The sequence below is a fragment of the Fringilla coelebs genome, assembly GCF_963513975.1.
Source record: "Fringilla coelebs genome assembly, chromosome: 1".
NCBI lineage: Eukaryota > Metazoa > Chordata > Aves > Passeriformes > Fringillidae > Fringilla > Fringilla coelebs.
The window spans coordinates 12574621-12600656 of NC_140028.1; the positions used below are offsets into that span (position 1 = coordinate 12574621).

A 26036-nucleotide genomic window follows, 5' to 3' on the forward strand; every position below is an offset into this window, starting at 1 on the left:
CCCTGGCCATCACACATGCACCCCATGGTGCAAGGAGCAGCTATCGCTTGCTGGCTTTGCAGTCAGCTGGGGAGGAAGGCTGGCATTGCTGTTAGGATGATTTTTCCAGCTTGGAATGCAGCCTGGATTTATTAACTACATAGAAACCTGCACTGCTGCAGAGTATACTGAACAATTGTATTTTCTTGTGCACTGCTTCAGCGACTTTCAGCCTAAGGATGCCCCCATTTTAAAGAGGATCCTGGGATTGTAAATGACACCAATACTCCTTGGGTCCTTTCTGAACTACTGTCTCAGCAAATACACACTCATGAGCTTTGCCATCTTCCATCAGCACTCTCAATCTGCTCTTAGTTTCCCTTGGTGACCTTTTATTTTCCTGCCTAAGCAGAAGTGTTGTAATTGGAAAAAGATTCCATTGGAGACTTAGGCATAGCTAGGAAGCTGCAGTAAGGTGTTTGGTTATGTACCCTGTTTCAGAACCAGCAGCAAGCTGAGAGAAACCAAACTTGGTGTTTGCAGTTCAGGCCTTGTTTCCTCAGCACTTATGTGGGCAGGAAAGAACCCAGTGCAATTATTAAAGCTGAGGTTGAGTTTTCAGAGCTGACAGCTGGGATTTACTTTGTTTGCAAAATAAAAAATTTGCTGCTGAAATCACTGATACACGGTCCCCTGAACCCACTTGCCTAATCTAAAGTACATTTTTCAAGCATTTTTATCTACAAGTGGTGGCACGTGGCTTGTAGGTTTTGGTATCTTCATGTTGGTGACAAATACGGAGCTCGTTCTCTTTCACAAGAGCCATGGGCTGCCTGCAGCTGTAGGATTGGTCTGCTGTGATGCCTTCAGGCATCAAATCTTGGTTGCAGAACCGTGGACTTTCTTCCTTCTAAAGGTGGAAACTCCCTTCATTCTTACTGACTCCAGGGTTTTTTGGTTACCTGTCCATACTTCAGACTTACTGACGCGACTCAGCTGTCTGCTCCAGCTTGATCCTAACTCTGTCTTTTGGCATCAGTTTCAGATTATGATTATTTCTCTGTGAGTGGTGACCAGGAGGCAGAACAACAGGAGTTTGACAAATCTTCCACCATCCCAAGAAACAGTGACATTAGCCAGTCCTATCGCAGAATGTTTCAAACCAAGCGTCCTGCTTCCACCGCAGGTCTGCCAACCACGCTGGGACCGGTCATGGCCACCCCCGGCGTCGCCACCATCCGACGGACGCCCTCCACCAAGCCCTCGGTCAGGCGCGGCACCATCGGCGGAGGCCCCATTCCCATCAAGACGCCGGTGATTCCCGTCAAAACACCGACTGTCCCCGATATCCCGGGGGGGCTGCCCGGTGCCCTCGCCGGGACAGAAGAGTGCCCCGAGCAAAGCCTGGAGTCTCCAGCAGCGGGAGATGGCGGGCAGGCTGTCACCAGCGTGCCCTCGTGGAGCGGGCAAGCAGCTGTCAACCCGCCGGGGTCGGGCCAGAAGCCGGGCGCTGCCGAGGAGCAGAGGCAGGCGGTGCCCGAGGGCGAGGGCGAGGAGGGCGAGCGCGATGGGGTCGGCAGCCTGGCGCCCGCGGGGCCGGCGGAGCTGGAGCCCGGCGAGCTGAGCCCCGGCGATGTCCCGCAGGGGGAGGATATGCTCAACGCCATTCGGCGCGGGGTCAAGCTGAAGAAGACGACCACGAACGATCGCTCAGCGCCTCGTATTTCCTAGGAGAGGAGAAGCTGCCAGACTACTGAACGCCGAGAAGGAACTGTGAGAAAACTAATCTGTCTCTATCCATTCCAATCTGTAATCAGTGATTTTTTTAAGATACTCGGTAACAGACAGTCTGAAAGCACTCTAAAAGAGAAAACAAATGAGAGAGCATAGTAAGACATAATCTTCAGTGGTGTTTTAATTTGTAAATATCAATGATTTTGTTTCTGCATTTTTTTGATCTAAGTTACACGTTTAATTTTTTCTGAAGGTGCCAAATCCCATTTACCTTTTTTATAACTCTCTTTGTAAAGTTTTAAATCATAGAAGAAAAAAAAATTGTCGAGTAGTTAACTTCAGCAAAGGGATTTAATGAAAATTTGGCTTTTTTGCAAGCTTTTGTAGAGCGCCTTGTAATAGTGAGGTTAAAAAATAGAACAATGGGACTTATTACAGTTTAAGTCAAGCTATATGGAACGGATCGTCATTTAAGTATTTAAAAAAGTTTGAAAAGCAGGAATAAAAATTGACAATAAAGCAATATATAATGCAAGGAAGAAACCTGCAGCTGGTAGAGTTATTGGGGGGTAGTGGGGGAGGGAGATGCCATCAAAATAGCAGATGCTGTTGCACAAAGTAGCCTAGTAGGATGAATTACTAGTAGCTTCATGGTAAATGCATCAGAATAAGCCATATTGGATTGCAGTGTTTTGTTTCTGTAGGGTGTTTTAAAAACTGGGTTTTTCCACATTTCTTTTTTGACTGCACAGCAGCAACTCTCAGTCACATGCATGCAGCCTTAACTGTGTAGGCTTGGTTCTTCCACCTTCACGTTTTGTTCCACTCATCCTTCTGCTGAATAGAAACAAGGACAACAGGCTTAAGGCAGTTATAAATGTGAAAACATTTGTAAAATGCAAGCAGGGAGTTCTTAAATGTTATCAAAATGCCTTTTTCTGACTGTGCCCAGCAGGCTGGGCACCTTAGAAAGCCCAACTATTTTGAGAAAACACTTAAAAATTTGACAGGTGAAACCAGCTTGTGATCTAATAAACTGCGAATGTTTCTTTCCAATACAGGGGCTTGTTTTTCTTAACTTCTTTTAAATGGCAGTTGATTGGCTTTTCTTAAATACCGAAAAGAAAAGGGTTGAGGGGTGGGGGGTGGGGGGTGATACTGGTTTTTTGATAATACTGGGAGTCTGACCACAATAATCTCTTTTTTTGTACTTTTAAGTAATGTTTTTTGGAACGCTATTGATAGAATCATTAAGAGTTGGATTTTTTCCTTAAAATAAAAGTAAGTTATTGCTGCAATACCCATCTCCTAAAGCTGACAGAAATGTGCAGACCCCTTGGCATGACACGTGTTCCAGTCAAGACAATCCAGAAGGATGCTGTCTGCCCACCCACAGCAGACCCACGGGTGGAGGGACCCCAGACTTGCGGATCCGGGATTGTTTAAAAATGCACCAAATAACACACCTAAGGGGCTGGTTTCCACCACACACTGCAGATTTCTGTTGGCTCTAGACTTGCCTACATGACTTCTTATGCTTTAATACATAACTGCATTGGATGTGAAACTTCTAGTAACTGTGTAGTCACTGTGTTCTGTATGACATTTTACACTGCTGTGCTTGCTAAACTTTTTTTTTTTGTTATGGCTTAAAAGCAAAAAAAAAAAAAAGCATGATTCTTAGAAAATATTAAACCTTCCTTTCTTTGAAAAACAAGCTCCTTATTACAGAATATAATAAACAGTAGTGCCTGTGGTGTAGCCCACCAATCTTGATACAGTAGCTGATGCATTGTGCAAATGAGGCTTTGAGATGGTTTTTGCATAAACAAAAACTGTTAGGAGATAATCTCAATAGTTAAAAGTGTTATTTAAACCTTTGAAATAAATGGATGTAACTGTACCCAAGTACAGCTTTTCACTTGTTTAGTTCTTAAACGTTAGTATAATCAGTAAAATTTAATATAAAATGTTGCCAAATTCAATGTAGAAATAATGTGACAAAACACTTTGGATAGTTCTATTGTTTGTGTTTTTGCATATTGTAAAAGCAGTGTCACAGCCGAAAAATAAATTGTTTCTAATGGTAAATTATTGTGGTTTAGTTGCTAGTTTGTACTGAGAGTTGACCTCTCCCTGTGCAGTTTTTTGTTCTAAACTGGTATAAATAATTGCTGTAAGTGTGTCTCCCTTCTACATTGTAATGATTGCTTAAGCCTACATTATAAATAAAGAACTGCTGAAAAACTCCCGTATTTTGCTTCTTAAAAACCTTTTGCTTCCAGAGCAATGGATATCAATGGTGGCTTTCAAGATCATGCAGCTTCCATCTGTGTGTCATAGAAGCAAGAGAGAATTAAAAACCAAGTAAATAAAATTGCATAAAGCTGTGTTTTACTGATGGGCACTAGCAGGGTAGCCGTTGAGCAGAAGTACAGTGCTAACAATGGAAATTCCCATGAAACAATAACAGATGACATTTCCCTGCATCTTGCTGCTGTTACCTGGCCAGGAAGCACAGATGACTTTGCATTTTTGTGCATCCATCTCAGTACTAGACCACAGTTCATTAGGCCGGAAGAGGAAAATTGCTGCTGTCAATACTGCCCGTGCTACAGCCAGAATTCATCAAACACAACACCAGCACCATCTCCCACAGCTCCCCCTGAAGACTTTATTTTGTTCAGCTTTCTCAGCATTGAAAGCGGAGTATGTTGTTCCCTCTTTGAGTTGCCACACAGTAGCCTGGTTTCTTTGCCACTGCAATGATTTCATTTTTATCTAAAGGTATCCTTGTTACTGCACTGGGCTGTAAGGCCAGGTGGCTTCTGGGAGAAGCTGCCAGAACCTTTCCCCATGTCTGAAAGAGCCAGTGCCAGCCAGCTCCAGCATAGACCCAGCACTGGCCACGGCTGAGCCCAGAAGTGACACTGGTAATGCCTCTGGGATAAAAGATTTAAGAAGGAGGAAAAAGGTTGCTGTGGGACAGCAATAGCAGGTGGGGAGGAGTGGGAGTATGTGAGGGAAACAGCCCTGCATACACCCAGGTCTGTGAGGAAGGAGGGGCAGGAGGTACTCCAGGAACTAGAGCAGAGATTCCCCTGCAGGTGATGCAGCTGTGTCCCTGCAGCCCAAGGGGAAGCAGAGATCCACCTGCAGCCCATGCTGGAACAGGTGGGTGCTCAAAGTAGGCTGAGAGCCCATGGAAGCTTGTGCTGGAGCAGGCTCCTGGCAGAACCTCTGGAGCCCTGCAGAGAGGAGCTCATGCCCTTAGGTCAGCTTGGGTCAGCTGTCCTGAGTCCTGACTGTCCCCACCCAAGATCTTTCCCACCCCCAGTCCACTGGTGAGGGGGATGCCAAGTGGACACCCTGGATGCTGTGGAGCACTGCTTAGCAGTAGCCAGAGCACTGGTGTACTCTTAACACCTTCCCAGGATTATGAGGGCTGCTCTGTATAAAGTTAACCCATCCCACTACAGTCAGGAAGGTGTTAAAGGAAAAACCAATGTGGTTTGGCTGGAAATGTCTTGTCTCCAAAAGGATCATGGTTTGATTCCCCCTTCTCTCCATGGCTGTGTTTGAAGTACTGCTGAGCATCTTGTCTCACTCGGGTGTCAGTGCTTTGCTCAGCTGTTTCAATACTGAAGGCACTCGTTCCAAGTGACAGCTCCAGCCTGATGTGTGGCATGTGCTGAACAGCTGTGCTGGAAGAGGGCACACCTCAATTCCATCACTGCTTTTGACTAACTGAGCACAGAGAACAGATCCTGCTTCTTAGCAGGAATGAAAATTTCAGCTGTGGAATATGTAAACCTGTTTTTCTGGAGTTACATTTTCAAAATTCATACTATTTTAGCATGCAGACTGGAAAGGAGCAGATTAAAAGTTTCTAAAAACCAACCAGATTAAAGCCTTATTCCTGAGCTACAGATGTTTGGTTCTTAGATAAACTGAAACTTTGCCATCTTTTGTTCAATTGGAGTTCAGAGAAATATTAAGCTTTAGGCTTAAACATGGGCAGAGTCAAGTAACTTCTGTAGAATGGAAGTCAGATTAGGTAACCTACCTCTCCTAGCCCTAAAAACAGGAAAACAGCTGAAGGGCCAGGTTTTCCTGTGAGCTTTTGCTCAGCGGCTGTATTGCATCTGTTCTCTCACAGGGCAGTTACTGAAGTGTAAGCAGAACTTCCCCCATGTTGTACCAGTGCTTTGGGACTGTGGCCAGAAGGAAGCAGCTTTTTGTCCCCTCTTCAGTGTGTCACACTGCCAGAACCATTTGTGACCCATAAATGGGCACACAACAGCCACAATACTCAGCAGCATGGTAACTGATACAGCTCAGTGATTATCTGGGATTCTGTTTATGTGGGGCACAATTTCCTTTGGTGCTCTACAGCACTGGTATCCATGCCATGAGGAAAGCACCATGTTGTAAGGAAAGTTTGTGTCTTGTGAGATTTGATACGAAAGTGAAAAATGCAGCTAAAGGCCTAAGGAGGAAGGAAGGGAGGGAAAGATGTCTTTATCCTGCAGCAAGATCAGAAATACCCTCATTACAAGAGCACCCAAAGCTCATGTGTGCTGCTGTCTGTATCTTAACTCCAGCTTTAACACTTTGCCTGTATTTAGTACCACATTCCATCTGAACTGCCTGCACAAGCTGGCAGTGAAGTGTCAGTGTGTCAGAGAAGAGCAGTGTACCAGAAAAACACCTTTTCTGTTATTTTATTTGGCTTTATTCTATTACTCTGAGGAGCAAGTGGTCACTGAGATGCCACCTGCCTGCAGCACAGACTGCTGTCATTCACACCCAAGGTGCTCTCACATGGGCTGTTGACGAGGTCGAGTGACATGATGCCACCACATGGGGGGCAGATGCCCTTCCTTACGAGCTGGAGGCAAAGCTTCAGTTTTTGGACCATCACCTGGAGTTTCTTCTTGTAACTGCTTAACCTACAAGACAAGACAGAGAACTGCTTTAGCACATTAACACACACTTCCATTTTCAGTGCCCAGGCAATGAGCAAAACAAAGAACCACTGGTTCTTCTCTATTTCCACAGAGCAGAACCAGTGGTAACACCCTTGGCTGACAGGTTTCACGTTTCCCAACTTTAACTTCCACTCAGTAATCACTGTAGGCTCATACTACTTAATTAAGAAGGAATTTCTAGGAGCAAGGAGTGATTTACAAGAGAAATTTCACTTAAAAGGTCATTATTTCCATGTAGTTCACATCTACCATGACTCTCTCAAACAGGCTGAATTGTGCTGCTTTGGAAGCTGACAGATAATTCCAGGTCTGGACCAAGTTTCCTTGCAGTCAGTAAATAGGAGACTTCTGTTCCTGCACGTCACCAGCAGCCCCTCACAGGCTTTCAATACCCATTTCTTTAAGCAGCACAAGTGCCACGTTCCATACAATCCACCTGAATCAAAGGACTGCTCTAAGAACACCAACTTCTTCCAACTAACTCTCAGTTCAGGATAGCCCAGAAATTGGTCTCAATGCCCAACTGAAGACCACTGCAGCACATCACTTTCAAAGGTGTAACCAGAAAGTGTCAGAGCTCCACAGCAAAAGAAGAGGAATTCTCTGGTTGTTAGTCTCCTTTCATCCCACGTTGGATTTTTTTTCCCCCCACAAAACTGCTGTAACAGCTCTTACTAACTGACACAAGGCTGCAGATTCAGCTTTACCTTCAAATTCCCTTCAGAACCCTCCAGAAGCTGTAACAAATGTGTAAGCATTTTAGGTTATTTCACACTGACAAGGGCTCCAGCACTGAAGAGTCTGATATAGCAGAAGGCATTCAGTAATTCTAACACCACATCTGTGCCACACAGGATACTTGTGTGCTAAAGAGACTTTCCTTTGCATAGAGCAAGCACTGACCTCTTTTTCCCAGCTTTCCCTCTGCAGCTTCTTCCACTGCTCTCGTTTGGCAAAGTAATCAGGGTACATTGCCTTCTCAGAAGGGTGCCAGAAATCCAAGCACCATTCAGGAAGCTGTTGAAGAAAAATATGATTTAAAATACTACTTTTATATATGAAATCACATTTGTACACACATACAGAAGAATGAAGCACAAAGGCTGAAGCCAGTCTTACTCCCTAGGGTTTTTTTTTCCCATTCTGAAGTACTACATAAAAACACCATTTAAGAGCTGCCTATCTCAAGGCACATGGCAAAGACTTGCTTAAATCACAGCATTCCACAACAAGTCCCAGATCATCTCAGTTTATCCTAAACTTCTTAAAATAATTCCATCTGGTGGAGGAGAAGATCTGATTTCTTCTCTTCCTTCTCTCAAAGGCAGCAGGTTAGAGTAATCCTTCTCTCCAACTACTGATTTACTTTACTTGACAAAGACAGAACATTACAGCTTATTTCTGCTTATCTACAACTACTAAGAAATGAGCAGTTTCTTAGGCCTTTAAGATCTTGAGAGTGATCTGACCTCTAAGACCTTCTGACAAGGAAAAAAAATATTTAGAATTTTGCAGTGATTAAAAAAAATCAAATTGCTTACATTTGAAAGAGAGGAACACTGATTAAAAAACAAAATCCCACCAAAACACCCCAAAAAAAAAAAAAAAAGAAGTTGCTCCAGTACCATCATACATTTAATGATAGTCAAACTTTTCTCTTCCTGCTGTGATTCTCATCAGAGAACAAACCTTTGACTGAATGGAAATAGCACAGCTGCTGAAGTAAATATCCACCCACAGCAAGCTCCAATTAACACCACCAATCAGCCTGAGTTCTAAAAACTACATTTTGGAGCAGCATCCAGAATGGACAGTCACTAATACACAAACCAGCCAAAGCCTTGTGACAGTCATTTTCTAAGACAGTTTTAGCCGATCAAACTGGGAAAAGAAAGCGTAACCCAGTCTGTGTTTCTGTAGGAAGACTAGTATTGACCATTTATTGCTCAGCTGCCTTTTTTTCTGTCCACTCTCTGTCACTATTATCTCTACTAATGCTCAGGCCCTTGACCTTGGTACAAATTTAAATAAGTTCTTCTCTTTTCACTCATATATTCTTTATTCTGCCCCTGATAAATCTATGTCATTTTTTTTTCATGGCTTAATATGCAAAAAGATCTGACCAGATCTAGTCTTGTGCCAGCACTTATTTCAAATTTGTGAGGAAACAGGTGCAGGCAGTCTCTAGGCCAGTATTAATTTCAAATGCATTAAAAAGCAAAGTCAAAAAAGCAAAGTGCCTGTGTTTTTCTATGGAACTTTTGCTCCTAAATAAAACAATCTTAATGGTCAATACCTGTAGAAGTGCCTCAAAGAGTCTAAACATAAGGCTTCTATTTGCAGCCAGTGCTGCTCTCACACAGCAGCACACAAACTGCACAATCTGGCACTGCAGCACATGAAGGGAAATGGTAACCTGTACCCTTACTCAAATGCTGGAAGAACCATAGGACTGAGTGAAGGGAAGTCCCCGACAGCCAAGGTGACACCTGAGCAGAGGAACCAAGGCTGTGCTCGGGAGGCAGCAGAGCTCCCTCGGCGCCATTCACTTCCCCAGTTCAGCTCCAGCCCTTTCCTGTGCCAGCCTGACCCGCTTGGCAAAAGAGCAGATGATTACCCCCAGAAAAAGAAATCCCAAAAGAGCAAGTAGCGGTTATCAAACTGATCAAGGAACTCCGTTTTCAAGGACGAGAGCAGCTCCTCCCACACAAGCAGCAAGACGTTCACGGAGCGGTGAAGTGACAGTGCTGGGCCAAGCTGCGGCCCGGTCCCCGTCAAGTGACACAAAACGCGCAAAGCCAGCGCAGGAGCTCCGAGCATGAGCGGCCGGGATCCCTTGTCACCTGGTTCCTTGTCTCACCTTGTACATCTCGTATCTCTCGTAGGCAATGCCCCCGGGGGAGTCGGCGAAGATGTAGGGCTGCGGGTGCTGGTTGGCCCAGAACTCCTCCTCGCCGGCCTTCAGCAGCTCGGTGGCTTTCACCATATCCTTCACATCCTTGTTCTTATCGAAGCGGTCCCTCAGGAGGCAGGCGAAGTAGCGGTACTTGTCTCTACGGACAGAGGTCACGCACAGTGAGGAGGAAAACAACCACCCCCCACCCCGGGCCCAGCCAAGCGCGGGGCTGAGCGCCCCGATGTGAGGGCGGCCACCGCTCCCAGCTCCCCTCGCCCTCACCGATGGATGCACCAGGACTCGAGGTGCCGCAGGGATTTCTTGTACAGCCGCAGCACCTTCTGCTGGTGCGTCAGGTAGGCGGCCATGGCGCTGGGCTCCGCGGGCCGTCCCTCCGCGCGGGGGATGCCGGGAGGGCGGCGCGGCCCCGCCCGCGCTGCCGCCGCCGAGCGCGCCCGGAGCCGCCATGAGCCGCGCCAAGTTCATCGGTGAGGGGTGGCGGGGAGGGCGGGGGGTTTCTGTCCCCGCGTCTTTGACCCAGGCCCCCCCTCCTCGCCCGGTGCCGGACCGAGACGGCCGCCGCTACCCCACTGCGTGAGGGGCCGCGCGCAGCGGACGGGGCTTCGGGCTGTGCTGTGGCAGTGCTTGTCGCCTCCTCTCCAGCCCCTTACCCAGCGTTTATGCCAGTCCCTCAGGCTTATTGCAGTCTCTTAGGTTTGTCCCAGCACCTCTGCCAGGGCTTGGCACTTCCCACCCCAGTCCCTGCTTGTCGCCTCCTGCGGTCCCTCTCGGTGTCCTGAGGTTCGGCGGCCTTGGAGCCCCTGGGAAGCGTTTGGGAATGTTTGTGCTATGTCGGCCCTGGGGCTGCTGCTCCTCGGTTACCCCCAGCTCCGGGGGGCTCGGCCGCCCTTCGCTCCCTGTCCTGCATTGGTGCATTAGTGGTGGTTGTATCTGATTGTATGCAACTGGCTTGAGTGAAAATGTAAGTATTTTTAGGAAATTCGACGGAAAAGCTGTAAATAACTTCAAAAGGTCGGCTCATGTGGAAGCCCTACGTGTTACAGAGCAGCTTAGTATTTCCTTGGAAAATTTCGCTGTCCGCTAGAATCCCCGCTGGAAGCTCTGGCAGCTGCAGAGGTGGCTGCTCTGGAGCCGGTGTTCTGGCCTTGGCTGTTGGGCCGGGCAGGGCCGGGCCGGGCCGGGCAGGGCCAGCCGGTACCTGCATTGCAGGTGTCCCGTTAGTGCCGTGTCAGTGCTGCTGGCGGCTGGCATGGCTCAGGGATGGCACTAGGAGGGAGAACACGCAGCCTTAGGAAGCATTCTGCTGCTGCTGCTGCTCCCACCCGTGGAAGGCTGTATGGAGATGCTGCATTTTCCCTTCTTTAATGTTTGTTTGCATTAATTTGTGTTTTCGTGTGAGAAGCAGATTTGTTTGCAATAAAAAGTATATGTGTGTTCACTTTGGTGGTTATGAGGGTGTGTATAATACACTCACAGAAAGTCTGAAGTTGTACAGAAGGAAAAGTTTAATTTTTCTGTCACTTTTAGTAAGTAGTAAGTTCTCAAGTTATGCAAGTAAGCTTATGTTCAAACATTTTATGACTTACCATTGTGCTGGTTCGGGGTTTAGATAGGGTTTCTATTGTCTTCCCTAGCTTATTAATACTCAGAGTAAAATACAGAACAGCTAAAACTTCTAATTTCTGTCTTTGGTTTTCCATAGATATTGGTATTAACCTGACAGATCCTATGTTCAGAGGAGTCTACAGGGGAACACAGAAACATCAAGGTAAGTATTTCTTTGTATCTGCTGGAAGACAGGATCCCTTTTGTTGAATTAGAAGCCTCTTGCATGTCAGAATATGATGTTAGGGTTTCTTTATTCTCCTCCTTATGTACCTGGGCTTAAAAAAGAAAGCCTGACTAACTAAGTTGGATACCCTAACTAAAATGCATTGTCTTAATTGCTTTTTACATGCAGGTAACTCTGCTTCTGGAGAAAAATGGACAATTGCTAATCTATTTAGGATTGCCTTGATAAACTGAGAGTTATGAACAGTGCTCTGTCAAAGTATTGCATTGCTGAATCACAGTTACTAATTATAATTTGGGGCTTTTTGCTCTTGTGACCTTTAGATACAGATGTAAAAGCAGAGAGCCTTCTAAAGTACGCGGAAAAACTTCCACTGACTTCTTGGATTTAAATTGGATCTCCAGTTATTGCACTTTGTTATTGTCTTATAAAGATTAATTAAGTATTTTTTAAAGATTTAATTATAAGAATTTTGACTGCATGAAAATTGAAAAGTAGTTAAACTATGCTGTAAAACCTCAAGTTCAATTCATGACATTTTAATGAACTTTTGCAGATGACTTTCTGGATGTAATAGAGAGAGCCGTCAAAGTTGGCATTAAAAAGGTAATTTCTTATAATGAAATGGCGTTATTAAGCTGCTTTCCAATATTTGGTTTTTAGTGCTCTCCCACTAAAACAGTATTTGTGGGACTTGAATGGAAAATGCAGTAACTTCCTTTAGTAGCACAAAACAAAAGTGTTTTGTGCAGAGCATGGTCTTTCCGTTTGCAGAGATCATTATTGAAGCTGATTGCTGGTGTTCAGTGATATTGTAGGTGATGTGGATGTAGAAGTTATTTTGTAGTTTCAACAGAAAGATGCTCTCCTCTGACTGGCTGCAATGAAGCAGTACATAATTTTCCATGTTGTATTATAGGCAATATAATATTGCCTGTATTTTTAGAATATTTTTTCTTATATTCTGTATGGCTCTTAGAGAGTAAGTCCTGTGAGGAGCAGCTGTGGGAGCTGGGAGTTGTTTAACCTGGAGAAAAGGTGGCTCAGAGGAGACCTCATCACTTACAACTCCTGAAAAGAGGCTGTAGCCAGGTGGGGATCAGTCTCTTTTCCCAGGCAAGAAGTAACAGGAGAAGAGGAAATGACCTCGTGCTCTGCCAGGGAGGTTCAGGTTGGACATCAAGGAAGAATTTCTTCATGGAAAGGGTGGTCAGGCGCTAGAACAGGCTGCTCAGGGAAGTGCTGGTCATCTTCCCGTGAAAGTGTTCAAGAAACTACTGGATGTGGCACTCAGTGCTCAGGTTTAGTTGACAAGGTGGCAGTGATCAGTCAGAGGTAGAACTCAGTTGTCTTGGAGGTCTTTTCCAACCTTAATGATTCTGTGATTCTTAACCAACAATTACTGCTGAAGATCAAACTCTTCTGATTGAGGTCTTCAGGTATGTAAAGGAAACTGGAAACTGCAGAAGAGCTGGGAGTGCCCACAAAGACTTAAAGTTGAGGCTTCTGCATGTTTGCTGGTAAATACTGGCTTACATGTATTAAAACAACATCCTTATGAGAGAATTTGTAACTCTGAACTTGAAATGGGTGTTTCCAGCAGTGCCTCACATCCCATGGTTTTGCCTGTCTCCCTTTCTCTCTAAACTGAATAAATTTTTGACAAAAGTATGAATTACCGTAGAATACAGTGCATACTGTCACAAACTGTTCTACTGCACTACTAAGGCTACCAAATTAGAAATAAAGAAGTAAACACTCCTATAGCAGAAGAACAGGCATCTTGGGAGTTTGGTGAAAAACTCTCATCTGAAAAGAGTGGGAAATGCCCTGGGAAACAAAAGAAGAAAACTAGTGATGGAGAGTTTACCTCACTGCAGCAAATACAGGAGTGAGGTCACATTTATATGTGCTGTATAACTGCTATTTAAGTTTTATACCACCCTCTGAAAATAAGGGGCATTTTTAAAAAATTTATCATCAAAAATAGATTAGCTGTATAACTTTTTCAAGATGCACAGTGGATTGAGAAATGTTATTCAGGAGTTCCTGCCCTTAGCTGTTCTCAGTCTTGCTACTGGCCTGTACAGTGTCAGAAATCTATTCAATCACAGATTTTTCCTGCTTGCCTAGAACCTTAATCTGCTGATTAGAAAGTACTGTTATTTTTCTGTATAGCTGCTGCTTTGTGGTAGTTTTTTGTGAAGTTTTGCTGTGTTGGTATGCACTGAGCCATTTTCAGCTTAACATTTCTCGGTGATGTTGTTGGGATGTGTCCGTCTGTCATGAGTGCCCTGGGAGTGTGGGAATGTCTGAGCTGGTGCTGACAGAGCCTGCTGGATAGCACCTGCAGGGGGAAGAGTTGTCCAAAACCACTGTAGACATGGCTGTTACAACCTAGGGTGAAATATTCTGCAAGTGGTGGTTCAAAAAGTACACTGTAGGCAACAATTCTCACGTGCTAACGTTAAGGTAAAAATAAAAGATCAGAGATGGAAATGCTTAAATTTATAATCCAAGCTCTGATACAGACTCATTTTTTGGTTTAATTATTTACTCTTGTCTTGTTTTTGGTCTCTGAGAGTCTGTACTTTCCCCAGCAGCAGGCCAGGGAGAATATTTCTAAGTATCAATTCTTGAGTGCAAACACAGTCTTCAGTCATTGTGTGAGGAAGCTAATATTGCTGCAAATTGAAGTATTTTATTCCTTTAGTGATATCAACGTTTAGCTTACAAGATATTTAGATTAAGGAAAAAAAAAAGTCATATTTTGCAGTCTACTGTATTTACTAGCTCTTGAGGACCATTGAGGTTTATTGCTGATTTATGAAATCTTGTTATATGTATATTAGTAATTGTATTCAGATGTTCTCTGTCAAGATCCTTCCTTGTATCTGGGTGTTTTCTTAAACATTCTGTTTGATGTTCAAAGAACATCCACACTGACAGTACTTCTCTTGTTTCAAGTTTTTGATTACAGGTGGGAGTCTGGAAGATAGTAAAGATGCATTGCAGCTGGCACAGACAAACGGTATTTTCACTTTAAATTTACATTTTCATTCAAAAATATAACCTTCTCTGCTCTCAGAAGTGAGTTCAAGAGGACCTGCCTCAGAGGTCTCTACAGACTCTCAGATTAAAATGAGAAATTACATTTTGAAGTAGGATTAATGCATTGTGTATGAGTTTGTGTGTTGCTCTTTAGATCCCCGATGCTGGAAGGAATCACTCTTTTCCTGCATGTTGTATTTCTAAATAAAAATAGAAATTATAGAAAATTTCTGGAATAAAAATACTAATACAAGGTTCTGTTCTAGAAATGAGATAAAATGCTTACATGTAGTGAAATATGTGGGGTTTGTTGCCTTTTTATTTGTTTTTTACTCACCAGTCTGTTATGACTAGCTTGATCAAGAGAGGTATCTTTATTTTGATCATTCCTCTGGCTTTTCCTTTCTTTCTGTGAAAGGACAATGGCTCTTCTTTTTTCTTTAGGCAGATTTCATTCCAATAATTACTTAAATATGTATTTGAACTAAAACACATGAAAAAGTACTGTTTACTAACAGAAACATAAAATAATTTTGGTTTGAATGAACTCAAGGAGATAATTTGGTCCAAGCCAATCCATATTCCCACTTCCCATCAGGAAGGCAGGACTGGCTTGAACATTAGGGCAAGTTGCTCAGGGCCTTACCTGTTTTTTCCCTTCCCCAGTGCTTTTTCACTTAGCAGAAATGTTAGTTTTGCAATGGTAATCTAGATCAGATACTTGGATAAATCAGGAGTTGTGAGCTCTGAAATTCTCTAACAGCTTATGCAGGGAACATGAGGGAAATGCTCTCTGCAGTTCTTAGAGCTGGGATAGCCTGATGCACTTTAAACAAGATGTATTTCTAAATGATCTCAAGAGGTCTCATCCAGCCTCAACAATTGTATGATTTATTGGGGGCTGCTCCACCAGAACAGTTCAGCTCTAAGCTGCAGTTTTGGAGTGCACAGATAATGGGTACTAGAAGAAGATGTGCACACCCCCCCCCACTGGAGATACTGTCTGACATTTTTAAGGCAGAAACTGTCTGTCTAACGAAATTATCACTAAGATAAATATGGCCAAAGGGAGTTTTCTTTTAAAATTGTGACCAATAAAAAAATCTCCAGAGGAAGATGTTGTCTATGCCTTAAATAAATTTTCTTTTTTTTTTTTTCCTTAAAACCTCCTAATACTCTCTTTCTTTAGACATGTTTTTCAGTACAGTTGGCTGTCATCCTACTCGCTGTGGAGAATTTGAGCAGAGTAGCCCTGAACAGTATTTATCTGAATTAAAAAATCTGATTGAAAAATATAGGACCAAGGTAGTAGCAGTTGGAGAATGTGGCTTAGGTAAGTGTTCTCTTACTACTTCAATATTTATTTTTTCTAGACGAATACTAAAAAAAAAATCTAAAATACTAAATGGGGTTTTTGTTCTCTCTGTTTGTAGATTTCGATAGATTAGAATTTTGCCCAAAGGACATCCAACTCAAGTAAGAAACTTTTGATGATTGTGAATTGACTTGTAGCAATTTACAGTAGTGTTTTCTCTCTTGTGTTCTGCCATGTAACATACTGTCACATCTAGCCCTAAAATTTGCAGGGTTGGGCCCAGAGGTTTTTTTGGCAGAAATGGGAATTTAAAGAAATATGCCTACATTCAAGTAGTGCAATGTGCAAAATTTTGCTACCTCCCTGTGTTGACTTATGTCAAAATGTCTTTTTCTGTAAAACTGACCAGGAATTGTGAATTTCTGGGTGTGAGAGATGTTAATTCTTGCTAATAGTTAAGAGCTATAAGAGAATTATGGGGAAAAAAAACCATAAATGTAGTGTGTGAAAGAATTGGGTTGTTGAATGAAAGGCATGAGGAAGGGAGCAGAACTATCAAAAGCATACATCAAAACAGTGATAAAAATAGTGGATAAAAAAGAGCTTTTAGTCAGGAAGGTGTTAGCTGGGAGCAGATAATGGGGAGCTGATGGTACAGGTTGTCTCAGGAGGTGCAGCGTAGATGCTGAATGGAAGGAAGCCACCACAGCCCCTGCAATCAGCCTGCATTCTTCCCTTGAGAACTCCTCTCTGCAATTTAAAGATACAAGTGATAAATTCACATGAGTGATTAATGAATTACATTTGCATGTTACTGTTTTGAGTAAATTAGTCAGTGGGGGGCAGTGGTTGGTTGTGTTTTTTCTAATTGCTGCATATTAGCAGTAGGAGAATTCTTCATAATGCTACAGTGAAATACTCAGCGAAAGGGACGGGACTTTTTTTCCTGGTAGAATCAGTGTACATGAAGTTCAGCAAAGCACAGCTCAGAGCATAATCTGTTTCTTCTGTGTGGCAAACTAAAATACTGATGGGGTATCAGATTTTAAGGTCCTTAACCGCCTTGATGTTAGAGAAAATACATACGTCTCATTTCCTTGTCCAGTGGACTGCAGCTGAAGAGCAGCTAATTGGGTGCACTGAAATTGAGTTGTAAAGAAAGAGATGACAGGCCTGATCAGTGAACTAAATAGAGGAAGGCAGAGTGTGAAATACATGGAGACAGTTCACTGGTTTGCAGCTGTTCAGGAGTTCAGGTGCAGCAGTCACGGGGAGGGCTGGCACGCAGCTGCACAGTTCCCCCACAGAAGAGCAGTAGGTTTGTTTCCCAGCAAATATCAGAGCATGACCTCGTTTTCATTTAGTACTTAATCAACATTTTTCTGCTGTGTTTTCTTTTGGATAATTTTCACCTGTACATTATTTTTTATGGTTTTTTTCAGTTTAAAAGTTAATAAGAATCTAATAAAGATGAAATTTCTTTGCTGTAGTGTTCCTAAGAACTCTTTATTTCAGAAATCTTCCCCATTCTCAGATATTTTCCAACAGAAAGCGGTGATTTGAATGGTAGTAATATGAAGGTACTGCCTTCATATTAAGGTGAAAGCTGTATTATAAATGCCCTGGTAAGCATATAGAAGTTTCACATCTGCTGGAAGGGATCTGTATAATCACAATATCACATGCACCATTACTCAGATGAATTCAGAAGTGTTTGTCTGGAGATCTACCTCAGCAAGGCCAGTTTGCTTTAGCTCCTTTACTGTCTTGGTCCTGTAGCATTTGAACGTGATGGTCAAAACTAAGCTTGCTCAAAGGAACAGATTGTTCCTTAAGCACTGGTTTTAATTTTTTTTTAAATTATTTTTTTTTCCTCTTCATTAGCTGCCCCATCCACCTCCTCTTTCAACATGAGTTGAGCTTTGTTTTTGCTAGGAATGGAAGAAGCCTGAGCCACATTTCCATCTTCAGGGACACTAAACTTTTTACTTTCAAGGGCTCTACCCTTCTCAAAGTTAGATGGAAATTGGCCAGTAGGTTACTTAGGGAGCCTACTTGCAATTCTCTCTCTAAAACCTCTTTTCCATATGAAACAAGTATTCTGTTAAAAGAAAACTGACACCAAAAATCAAGCAATTGTAGCTATTTAACCAAAAGAGCAATCATGAGTTGCGATTAATTTATACTTAGTCAAACAAGCTAAACTAAGCACGATATCTAGACAAAGAAGATTCAAAGTAGGTGTAATGCATTCTCATGAATTTTCCTGTCAGATTTCAAGGTTGCAGCTGATTTGTTTAACCTGTTTTATCTCAAAGATTTGCACTGATTAAGAGGGAAGGTAACTTTGATCTGAGAAATATCAACTAGTAAAGAAAATAGTGAAAATGACATTAAATTAAATGGCCAGTTGCATATTTATTTAGGGTTGGTGGTTTTTTTTTGGTTGGTTTTTTTTAGGAAAATGTAAATCAAACTAATGGTTTGCTGTCACTTTCCCCTGATTGATAAGTGACTCATACACAGCAGTGTGTGATCACTGGAGTCTCCCTTTGAAATGGCTATGATAACTGATGGTGGGATTTTCCCAGTGCCCTGGGCTGTGTTTTAACAGCAACACCTCAAGAAATCCAGTACGTGCCTAGAGCCCCAGCCTGCTGGGATGGGCAGTGTTGTTCTCCTGCTTCACCCAAGTAACGTCATCTTTCAAATGGCATGAGCACACTGAGTCACCCATGCGCTGCTGGCCTTCTGCCATGCTTAAGTTCCTCTGCTGTGTTCCCTAAGCATGGGTGATTCCCCTGCTTGAGTGGAGCTGGGCTGCAGAGATGTGGAATGGTAATTGCAGAGCTCCTGCTAATGACAAGCACAGGTTAGTTCAGTGCTGAGTAGTTTCCTTTGGCAATTGCATTGGGGAACCTGGCTACCTCCTTACCTTCCTTCTGCCCACATTCCAGTGTCTCTTCACAGGGTGGGGCCTCCCTGTTGCTGCCCCATCAAGAGCAGCTCTGAGGAGTACAAAGTTGGAGAGGGGTAAAAAGGAGTGAAAAGGAAAGGATGCAGGAACACATGAAGGGAGGGAAAACAGGTAAAGACAATAGGCCGAAGTATGATGTCTAATCTGATATTTCCACCCCAAGAGAGTGGATTGTTACTCACAGGTCAGCAGCTCTGATGCAGTTTGGCCACTGGAGGCTGTAGAAGCCTGCACAGTGCTCCCCTGCTCACCTTCATTGTGTGTATGACTGCTTCTTGAAATAGTGGCCTCTGGCATCCTCACTCTCCCATTCCTGACATTTCAGAACTTCGTGGAAAGAACAGTCAGTTCCTCTTCCACAATAAATAAATAAATAAATAAATAAATAAATAAATAAAAATTAACTCCAGCACCCACACTACTCAAGAATATGTGCTCAGCATGTATACATATACATTCTGCAGTACTGAGGCTCTTGGCCGCTTACCTGTCTTCAAGCATAGATCACAGCTGTGGCAATACACATGGGAAAGAGGTTCTTTCTTGCACAAATAAGAACTTCTGCATGGCAAATCCATTAATGCTGTCTTTAGCTCTGGTGGACAGAAGCTTGGGTAAAAAATCTTTTATTGTCTGTTTGTTCTTACACTGAGTTTCTCTTTAAAGGTGAATTTTATATTACAGGTATTTTGAAAAGCAATTTGACTTGTCAGAACAGCTGCAGTTGCCCATGTTTCTGCACTGTAGAAACTCACATGCTGAATTTTTAGGTGGGTTTTGTTTGAGAATTTCCTATTTAGAGCAAATTCTGAATGTAAAAATTCTTCTATATTCATCTGTTATAAAGCTGTTCTATATTTTTATTTCATTTCCTAGACATAATGAGAAGAAACAGAGATAGAGTTGTAGGAGGGGTGGTAAGTATGGACTTCAGTGTAGCATTCATTTTTCCATGCATGTGTGTGAATATTGTTGTTTAATATGCAATTTCTTGTTTGTCATGGAATCTGGATAGGCTTCCTGTTACATCATTTAAGCTTTTATTAATTAGTAAATTTTCCAGCTCCTTTTGCTATTTTTATTTTCATTGCTTATTCAACAGGATTTTTGCAAGGTAAGAAGATAGGCTGAGAAAAAGCTCTGCAGCTGATGTGAACAGTTTTTCTTGGCCTGCCAGCAGGACAGTCTAAGCACCTCATAATTGACATTGGCCTTTTCCCAACTCCTCAGTGTCTGTAACTGCAATGCATTCAGACCACAGATCATTTAGATGCATGTTCCCAGTGGAAGCCATAACCTCAGACATTTGCTTCTGACGTTGGACATCATTTTCAAATTAGATCCAGATGGAACTTTTGATTACTTTATGTCTTTAGATATTCAGATCACGTTTTTTAATTCAAAAGTCTAACAGGAAAAGCTTTGGGTGAAAAGCAATGCTTTTTCAGGTTTCCATTATGACAGAATTTTTCAAAAGTAATAAATGCTCTTGATTCTGACATGAGATCACACCTCCTACAAGAATGTTGGAGTCCCCAGGTTTGTCCTTTGTTCCCACAGAACCCTTCCCCACACTCAGTGCTTTGCATGTGTAATGTCCTGTGTAATGCTATGAAGGCTCTCCTTCCTTCCTCCCTTTCTTTTTTCTTGCACAGCCAGGAAAGAGGGGAGAAATGAGCAGGCATTTTCTGCAATTGCCTGTGCCTGTCACAGCACAGGGAAGCAGAGCAGACAGTCTCTTTGCTCCACTCGGGCTGAGAAGATGCAGTTCCCAGCTGCATTACACTGTGTAACTTGTGACCCTCCTCTTTCCTCTGGAATGACCAAGTGGACTGTCTTGCTAGTTCCAGTGGACTAACTAACATCTGTGGAGACCAGAATGCTGCTCTTATGGTGGCCCTGACAGTGCCCTGAAGGGAATACTGAGGAAAGAATCTAAAAATTCAGCATGCACAGGATTACTTCCTGAGTATGATCTCCCTGTTACAGGGAGTTCCAGGGCTAAAAGAGTATCACTGGATAGGCCCTTATACACATATTTACTGTTTAAGTGTAGTAGCCACTTCCAGTGCAGCATTCAGGTGACTTCAGCCTGAACTTTGCTTAAATTCAGAATCAACTGAGCCATGTCCCATCTTTATGTTTGTAATGATGTGTAATGCATACTGTTGAAGGTATTTGATGCTAATAAAAGGTAATACGTACTTTGGATGACTGGAGTTTTAATAATAAAAGTACATTAGTATTTTTATTTGTCTGTGTATCTATATTTATGTGTTCTAGGTACATTCTTTTGATGGCACAAAGGAACAAGCAGCAGCTCTAATAGATTTGGATCTATATATTGGAATAAATGGCTGGTAAGTTCTTTACAAGAAATACAACCGCTTTAAAATGGCAGCTGTAATGAACTCATTGCTTTCTTTTAAACGGTGAGGTCAAGTTTTCAAAGCTCTCTTTAGTCATCTGACAGATTTAGAATTGTTCACATTAGTCTGTTAGCCATCAGAGCTCTTGCTGTGCAGCTCAGTGAGCTAATCCACGTCCACTCTACTACCCTCAGGACAATCCTTGCTTGTCAGTAAATAAGGTTGTTGAACATGGAAAGATTCCTTCTGAGGAACATTTAAAAAACAGCCTGACTTTAAGGTGCCTGTCAAATGCTGGAGTAATGCACATGTAACCTGAGCGCCTCATCTCCTGGTTATGCAGTTTGGATTCTCAGCAGTCATCTGGCCAAATGCCAGCCCGCACCACTCTGTAAGGTACAGAGGCTGTCACCAGGCAAGCAAGGGCAGCCAAAGGGGTTCTGCAGCTTACTGGGGTGAGATGACTTCTCCCACTAACTCTAAATTTCCTGTTTTAATTTACAGGCAGTATTGTTAAAAAACGAAGCAAATTTTACTAATGAACAAAATTATTTAGGAAACTGTCTTTGCTACAAAACACTTTAATAGGCACAGTGATTACTTTATATGCTTTTTATGGGTTTTTTTTTAACCAAACTCTAAATTTTCTAGTTCACTGAAAACAGAAGCCAACTTGGAAACACTGAAATCAATTCCTAGTGAACGATTAATGATAGAGACTGGTAAGATTTTATATCTTGGTCAGTTTGTGACAATAGGCAATGGTGTACTGGTGTAGCAATTATAAAGCAGAATCAAGACCTAAATAATTCAGAACACTGGCTGTTTACTTTACTTGAGAAAGCAGTTTACAGAACTACTCCTTTCCAGCCTTCTGCTGGAAGGAATAAGCTGCTGTGTCAGTTCCTGACATTGCAGGGGAAGATGAAAAGGACAAATTCACAACTTGGATTTCTAAATGTACCAGAATCCTCCTTAAGTATCTTTTAAAATGTAGCTTGCTGGAGATGTGCCAAGCACAGCGCAGTGGCTATGAGTTAGCCACTGGCAGCAGTAATGGCATTTGGAAACAACTGCTCTTTAAATGGAATTAGGTGGAAGAATGCTTGAATTCCCCTCGTAGCCCACTGAGCAGTCATTTTAATGGACTGATTAGGGATGTCATGTTCTCTTTTTTCATGTTCAGTTATCAATAATTGACAGTACAAATACAGTATTTATTTTAATTTCTGACTCTTGAGAAAGGAAAATTGCAAACTGCTAAATCCTTAAATTTATTTGCACGTGAGGTACAGACCTGTTATACAGGAAGTTTCTGTGGAATGCATGCAGTGTACCTGGCTCTCTTTATTATGTCAGAGGAAATTAGCGTTATGTATTATTATTGATCTTTTCAAGTGTAAAATCCCAAAGATAATGGTATAAAAGTCCAAGATGTTAAATTGCCCAGATGTCTTAAATTTCCTTTTGAGCTGGAGGTTGTTGCTGGAAGGAGATTGCAGGAGCTTTTGTCTGTAGAAGTAGTTGATCAAACTATCTCATGCTATTCTGAAACAATTGCACTCCTAATTCTTTTATTCAAATTTAACTAGATGCACCTTGGTGTGGAGTGAAAAATACTCATGCTGGATCAAAATACATTAAAACTACATTTCCTACAAAAAAGAAATGGGAAAAAGGGCACTGCTTGAAGGACAGAAATGAACCCTGCCATATAATGTAAGTGTTCCACCGCACTCTTATTTTAAATACTTCAACTCTGACGTGAAAAAACATAGAAGAATCCCAGTTCACTAGTAATGTAGAAAATAGAAATTAATTCTAAATGTACTGAAACTTGTGCAAGGTTTTGCTTTATAAGCTGTGGAAAAAATTAGAAATCTTAATTTTCCTACTTCAGCTATTCTGGATATACAATGCTCCCTGAAAGTGAAACCAGTACCATTTTTATTTTTTCACTTGATGCACTGTAGAAGAGGTTAAACCCTCTGAAGTAAGCTGACTTGAATATTCATTTCACTCACTTGTTGTTCAGGTAGTTTTTAAAAGTGATCTAGCCCTGGCCATCAGGGGACAGTCCCACAGATGGGATAGTGCTGAGGCACCAGCAGTGCCTGTGACACTGCTGCTGTCACAGGCCTGTGACATGAACTTCTGCTATTGTGCTTCAAAGAATCCTGTGCAATTTAGATATGAATGACAGCAGCCAAGATACAGAGTAGTGAAAAAAAACTCCAGGGGCTTATGAACAGAATTGGTAAGCATGGACACTGTTTTCTGCCTCCATTCCACACAGTTCCTCACAGAAGTGTGAAAAACAGGAAAAGGTGTAATTGTTTTAGTGAAATGTTTAGTTATCTGCATTAAATACCATTAATAGATAAAATACTGAATTTTCAGAATTCCCTGTCTGGATTTCGAAATACTTCTCAGGATAATACTAAAGATCCAGGTATGAAGGTGTCTAAACAAGAATTTGAGAAGTGAAGGGAATTCTGATGTTTTTTGAGACATGAAGGAACTTGGAAAACTGATGATGTAAAAGCACAGTTTAAACTTACATGGTGACATCTCCTAGTGTTCAGATATAATCAATGCAATTGAGTCAATTGTAATACTTGGGGTTTTTTTAATTTTAAAAGTGAAGAGGACACATTAGCACAGAAGGGTTGCTTCAGTATTATAAGACTTTCTAGGGTCAGTCCATGATTTTGGAGTTGGGGAAGAGATCAATAGAAAACACTCTTCTGATCACAAGTGAAGGAAGGGCCTCCACTGTTACTATTTCAGCCAGCCCTTATGTCAGCAACGCCCCCCACATATTTGTCTGCTGCCTTAGTTGTGGTTTACAGAAATGTTTCAGAAACCCCCAAACTCAAAGTGCACAGTATGTTCTGCATAGATGCAGAGTGCACAAATGCACTCAAGATCATTACACAAATGCTGTGCTTTGGCCTTTGCCTTCTTTTATGAAAAAAATACTGTTTGGCTCAACCTTTGAAATTATTATCCCAGTAATGTTCATTATAAGCAGCCGAATTTCAAGAACCTTTTAAACCTTAAGAAAAATGAAGAATGGTAACTGATAATTGGTATTTTGTGACTTCTCAAGTAGCAAAATCTGGTGTGAGATAATGTAACTCAGTCCACAAAGTGCCTTTAATGCTTTGGGTATATATACAGTTTAATACAACTCAGTTGGCAGGAGGAAATTGCCATTTGTCTGGTTTTGGTAGTGCTTTTTGGACACCTTTCAGTTTTGATAGTGATATTTCTGTTTCATATATATTTTTTTAGAACTACTCCCCTTGAAAGCTATTTTTTTTAAAGTTTAGCCACAAGAGACTTTTCTCCTTCAGCAGTTTCACATACACAGTGTTACAGTAACATACAGCCTTCTACTGCATCCAAGTGAGGAGAGATAAGTAAGCTCTAAGTCTTCTTGGATGAAATTCTTTGGTACTTATTCCTGTATAGGCCTGATCTCGCTCCATCTCATCCCTAATTCTGCATCTAGGAAAATATTTCCAGTAAAGTAATTAGTAAGAGCAAGAAGTTTAGCTATTGCCTCAGCAAACCAAACCTTACTACCAAGCTTAAGCTTCTTATTCTTCAAAGTGAAGTTCGAAGTTTTCTTTTGCTGCTACTGGAAAAATCAAAGTATGACACATCTCTGGAAGGGTACAGAATATTACTTTTTTTTTGTTTTGTTTTCAAGAATGACTGATGTAAAATCAAGAAAGCAGTTGCAGAGAAAAGGTTGTGGCTTGGTTTTAATCATGTTGATTCCATTTCTTTTGCCTACTTTTTCTGGCTTTTATCAAGTCCCTGAACCTTTTGAAATTGCTCATTTAATATTTACTGCAAATACCTGGCCACATTAATCACAATTAAGCTAAAGAATGGGGAAGTAGGAGTAAGTTACTTTGGTGGCACTGTGCTCTGATAAAGCTGTGTCTGGAATTTAAGATTTACCATAGACCAGTCTATTCATAGTGCAGCTTTAGCCTTGACAGGCTAATGAATTTTTGTTTGAAAAATGAAGATGATTGATAAAGACACCCACAAAATGACACTTCCTTCAAAACAGAAAGCTGTTTAATTACCTCCAAACAAGAGTCAAAAGACCAAAGATGAATCTGTACCAGTAAGCAAACCAGTGTTCAGTGTAAAGAAAATGGCAGTTAGTAACTTAAAAGTGAAGCTATTTGCATATCTGAGCACCCTGCCCTATTGCTCTTAGTGTAGGTTTTTATTCCAGCTTAATCTTAGTGAGTTGTACATACACGTGCAGCAATCTCAAGTACATTCTGAAATACTGGGTTTCAGTCTTCTAATATAAATCTTTCTTTTTTAGTCAAATACTGGAAATAATGGCGGCAGTAAGAGAAGATGACCCACTTGAGTTGGCAAATACTCTATATAACAACACCATTAAAGTCTTCTTTCCAAATCTGTAAAGTTGTTTTTCTTACATTTATTCAGCATAACTTCAGTAAAGATATTGCAAAAATTTAAAAATCATCATTCCTGCAAGTTCTAATCAGTGGAAGCCAATGTGTGTGGGTTTGGGGTTTTTATGGTACAAGATTAAAGCTGTTTTTGAAAAGGTGGTCTGCATTTGTGCAGTTTCTCAGCCCTGTTCCCCTTTCGTCAAGATCCAGCATTGACTTCAAGGCCAGGCCATGCCTGTAACTCCAGTTAGCAGTGGAGGCACAGGATGAGCACCAGGCTGCTGCATTCACATGTAAAGCACTGCAAGCCTCTGCTGGGAGTTCAGGAGGGTCGGACACATCCATGGCATGCACTTTGCTGCTTCACCAGAAAGCTGAGCAGTGTCGCCTTTTGTTCCACATACGCAAATGCTATAGCATTAAGTCTACCAACCTAATTTATTTATTTATTTTGTTT

The 26036-nt window shown here is 41.9% G+C and overlaps 3 protein-coding genes across 13 annotated transcripts in view; 2 read left to right on the forward strand and 1 right to left on the reverse strand.

Annotated features, from left to right (window-relative positions):
- Positions 1-2834, forward strand: part of MTSS1 (MTSS I-BAR domain containing 1) — a 124619-nt gene extending 121785 nt beyond the window's left edge. For all 11 annotated transcript variants that reach the window (XM_084217067.1, XM_084217074.1, XM_084217077.1 and 8 more), the window contains one exon: positions 1019-2834. In XM_084217067.1, the coding sequence (XP_084073193.1) occupies positions 1019-1710 (692 nt within the window). In that variant the 3' untranslated portion in view covers positions 1711-2834. The remainder of the gene's footprint in view (positions 1-1018) is intronic.
- A 3591-nt stretch (positions 2835-6425) lies between these two features.
- On the reverse strand, positions 6426-10006 carry NDUFB9 (NADH:ubiquinone oxidoreductase subunit B9). Its single transcript, XM_084210753.1, has 4 exons — positions 9883-10006; positions 9565-9757; positions 7608-7721; positions 6426-6665 (listed from the first exon to the last, which is right to left on the reverse strand). Exons 1-4 carry the CDS (start codon positions 9966-9968, stop codon positions 6534-6536), a joined length of 525 nt encoding a protein of 174 aa, XP_084066879.1. The 5' UTR covers positions 9969-10006; the 3' UTR covers positions 6426-6533.
- A 22-nt stretch (positions 10007-10028) lies between these two features.
- Positions 10029-25621, forward strand: TATDN1 (TatD DNase domain containing 1). Its single transcript, XM_084210779.1, has 12 exons — positions 10029-10088; positions 11324-11389; positions 11970-12019; positions 14381-14444; positions 15654-15797; positions 15898-15940; positions 19441-19526; positions 19633-19673; positions 21040-21116; positions 21777-21847; positions 22718-22844; positions 25483-25621. Exons 1-12 carry the CDS (start codon positions 10067-10069, stop codon positions 25583-25585), a joined length of 894 nt encoding a protein of 297 aa, XP_084066905.1. The 5' UTR covers positions 10029-10066; the 3' UTR covers positions 25586-25621.
- Positions 25622-26036: the final 415 nt, after the last annotated feature.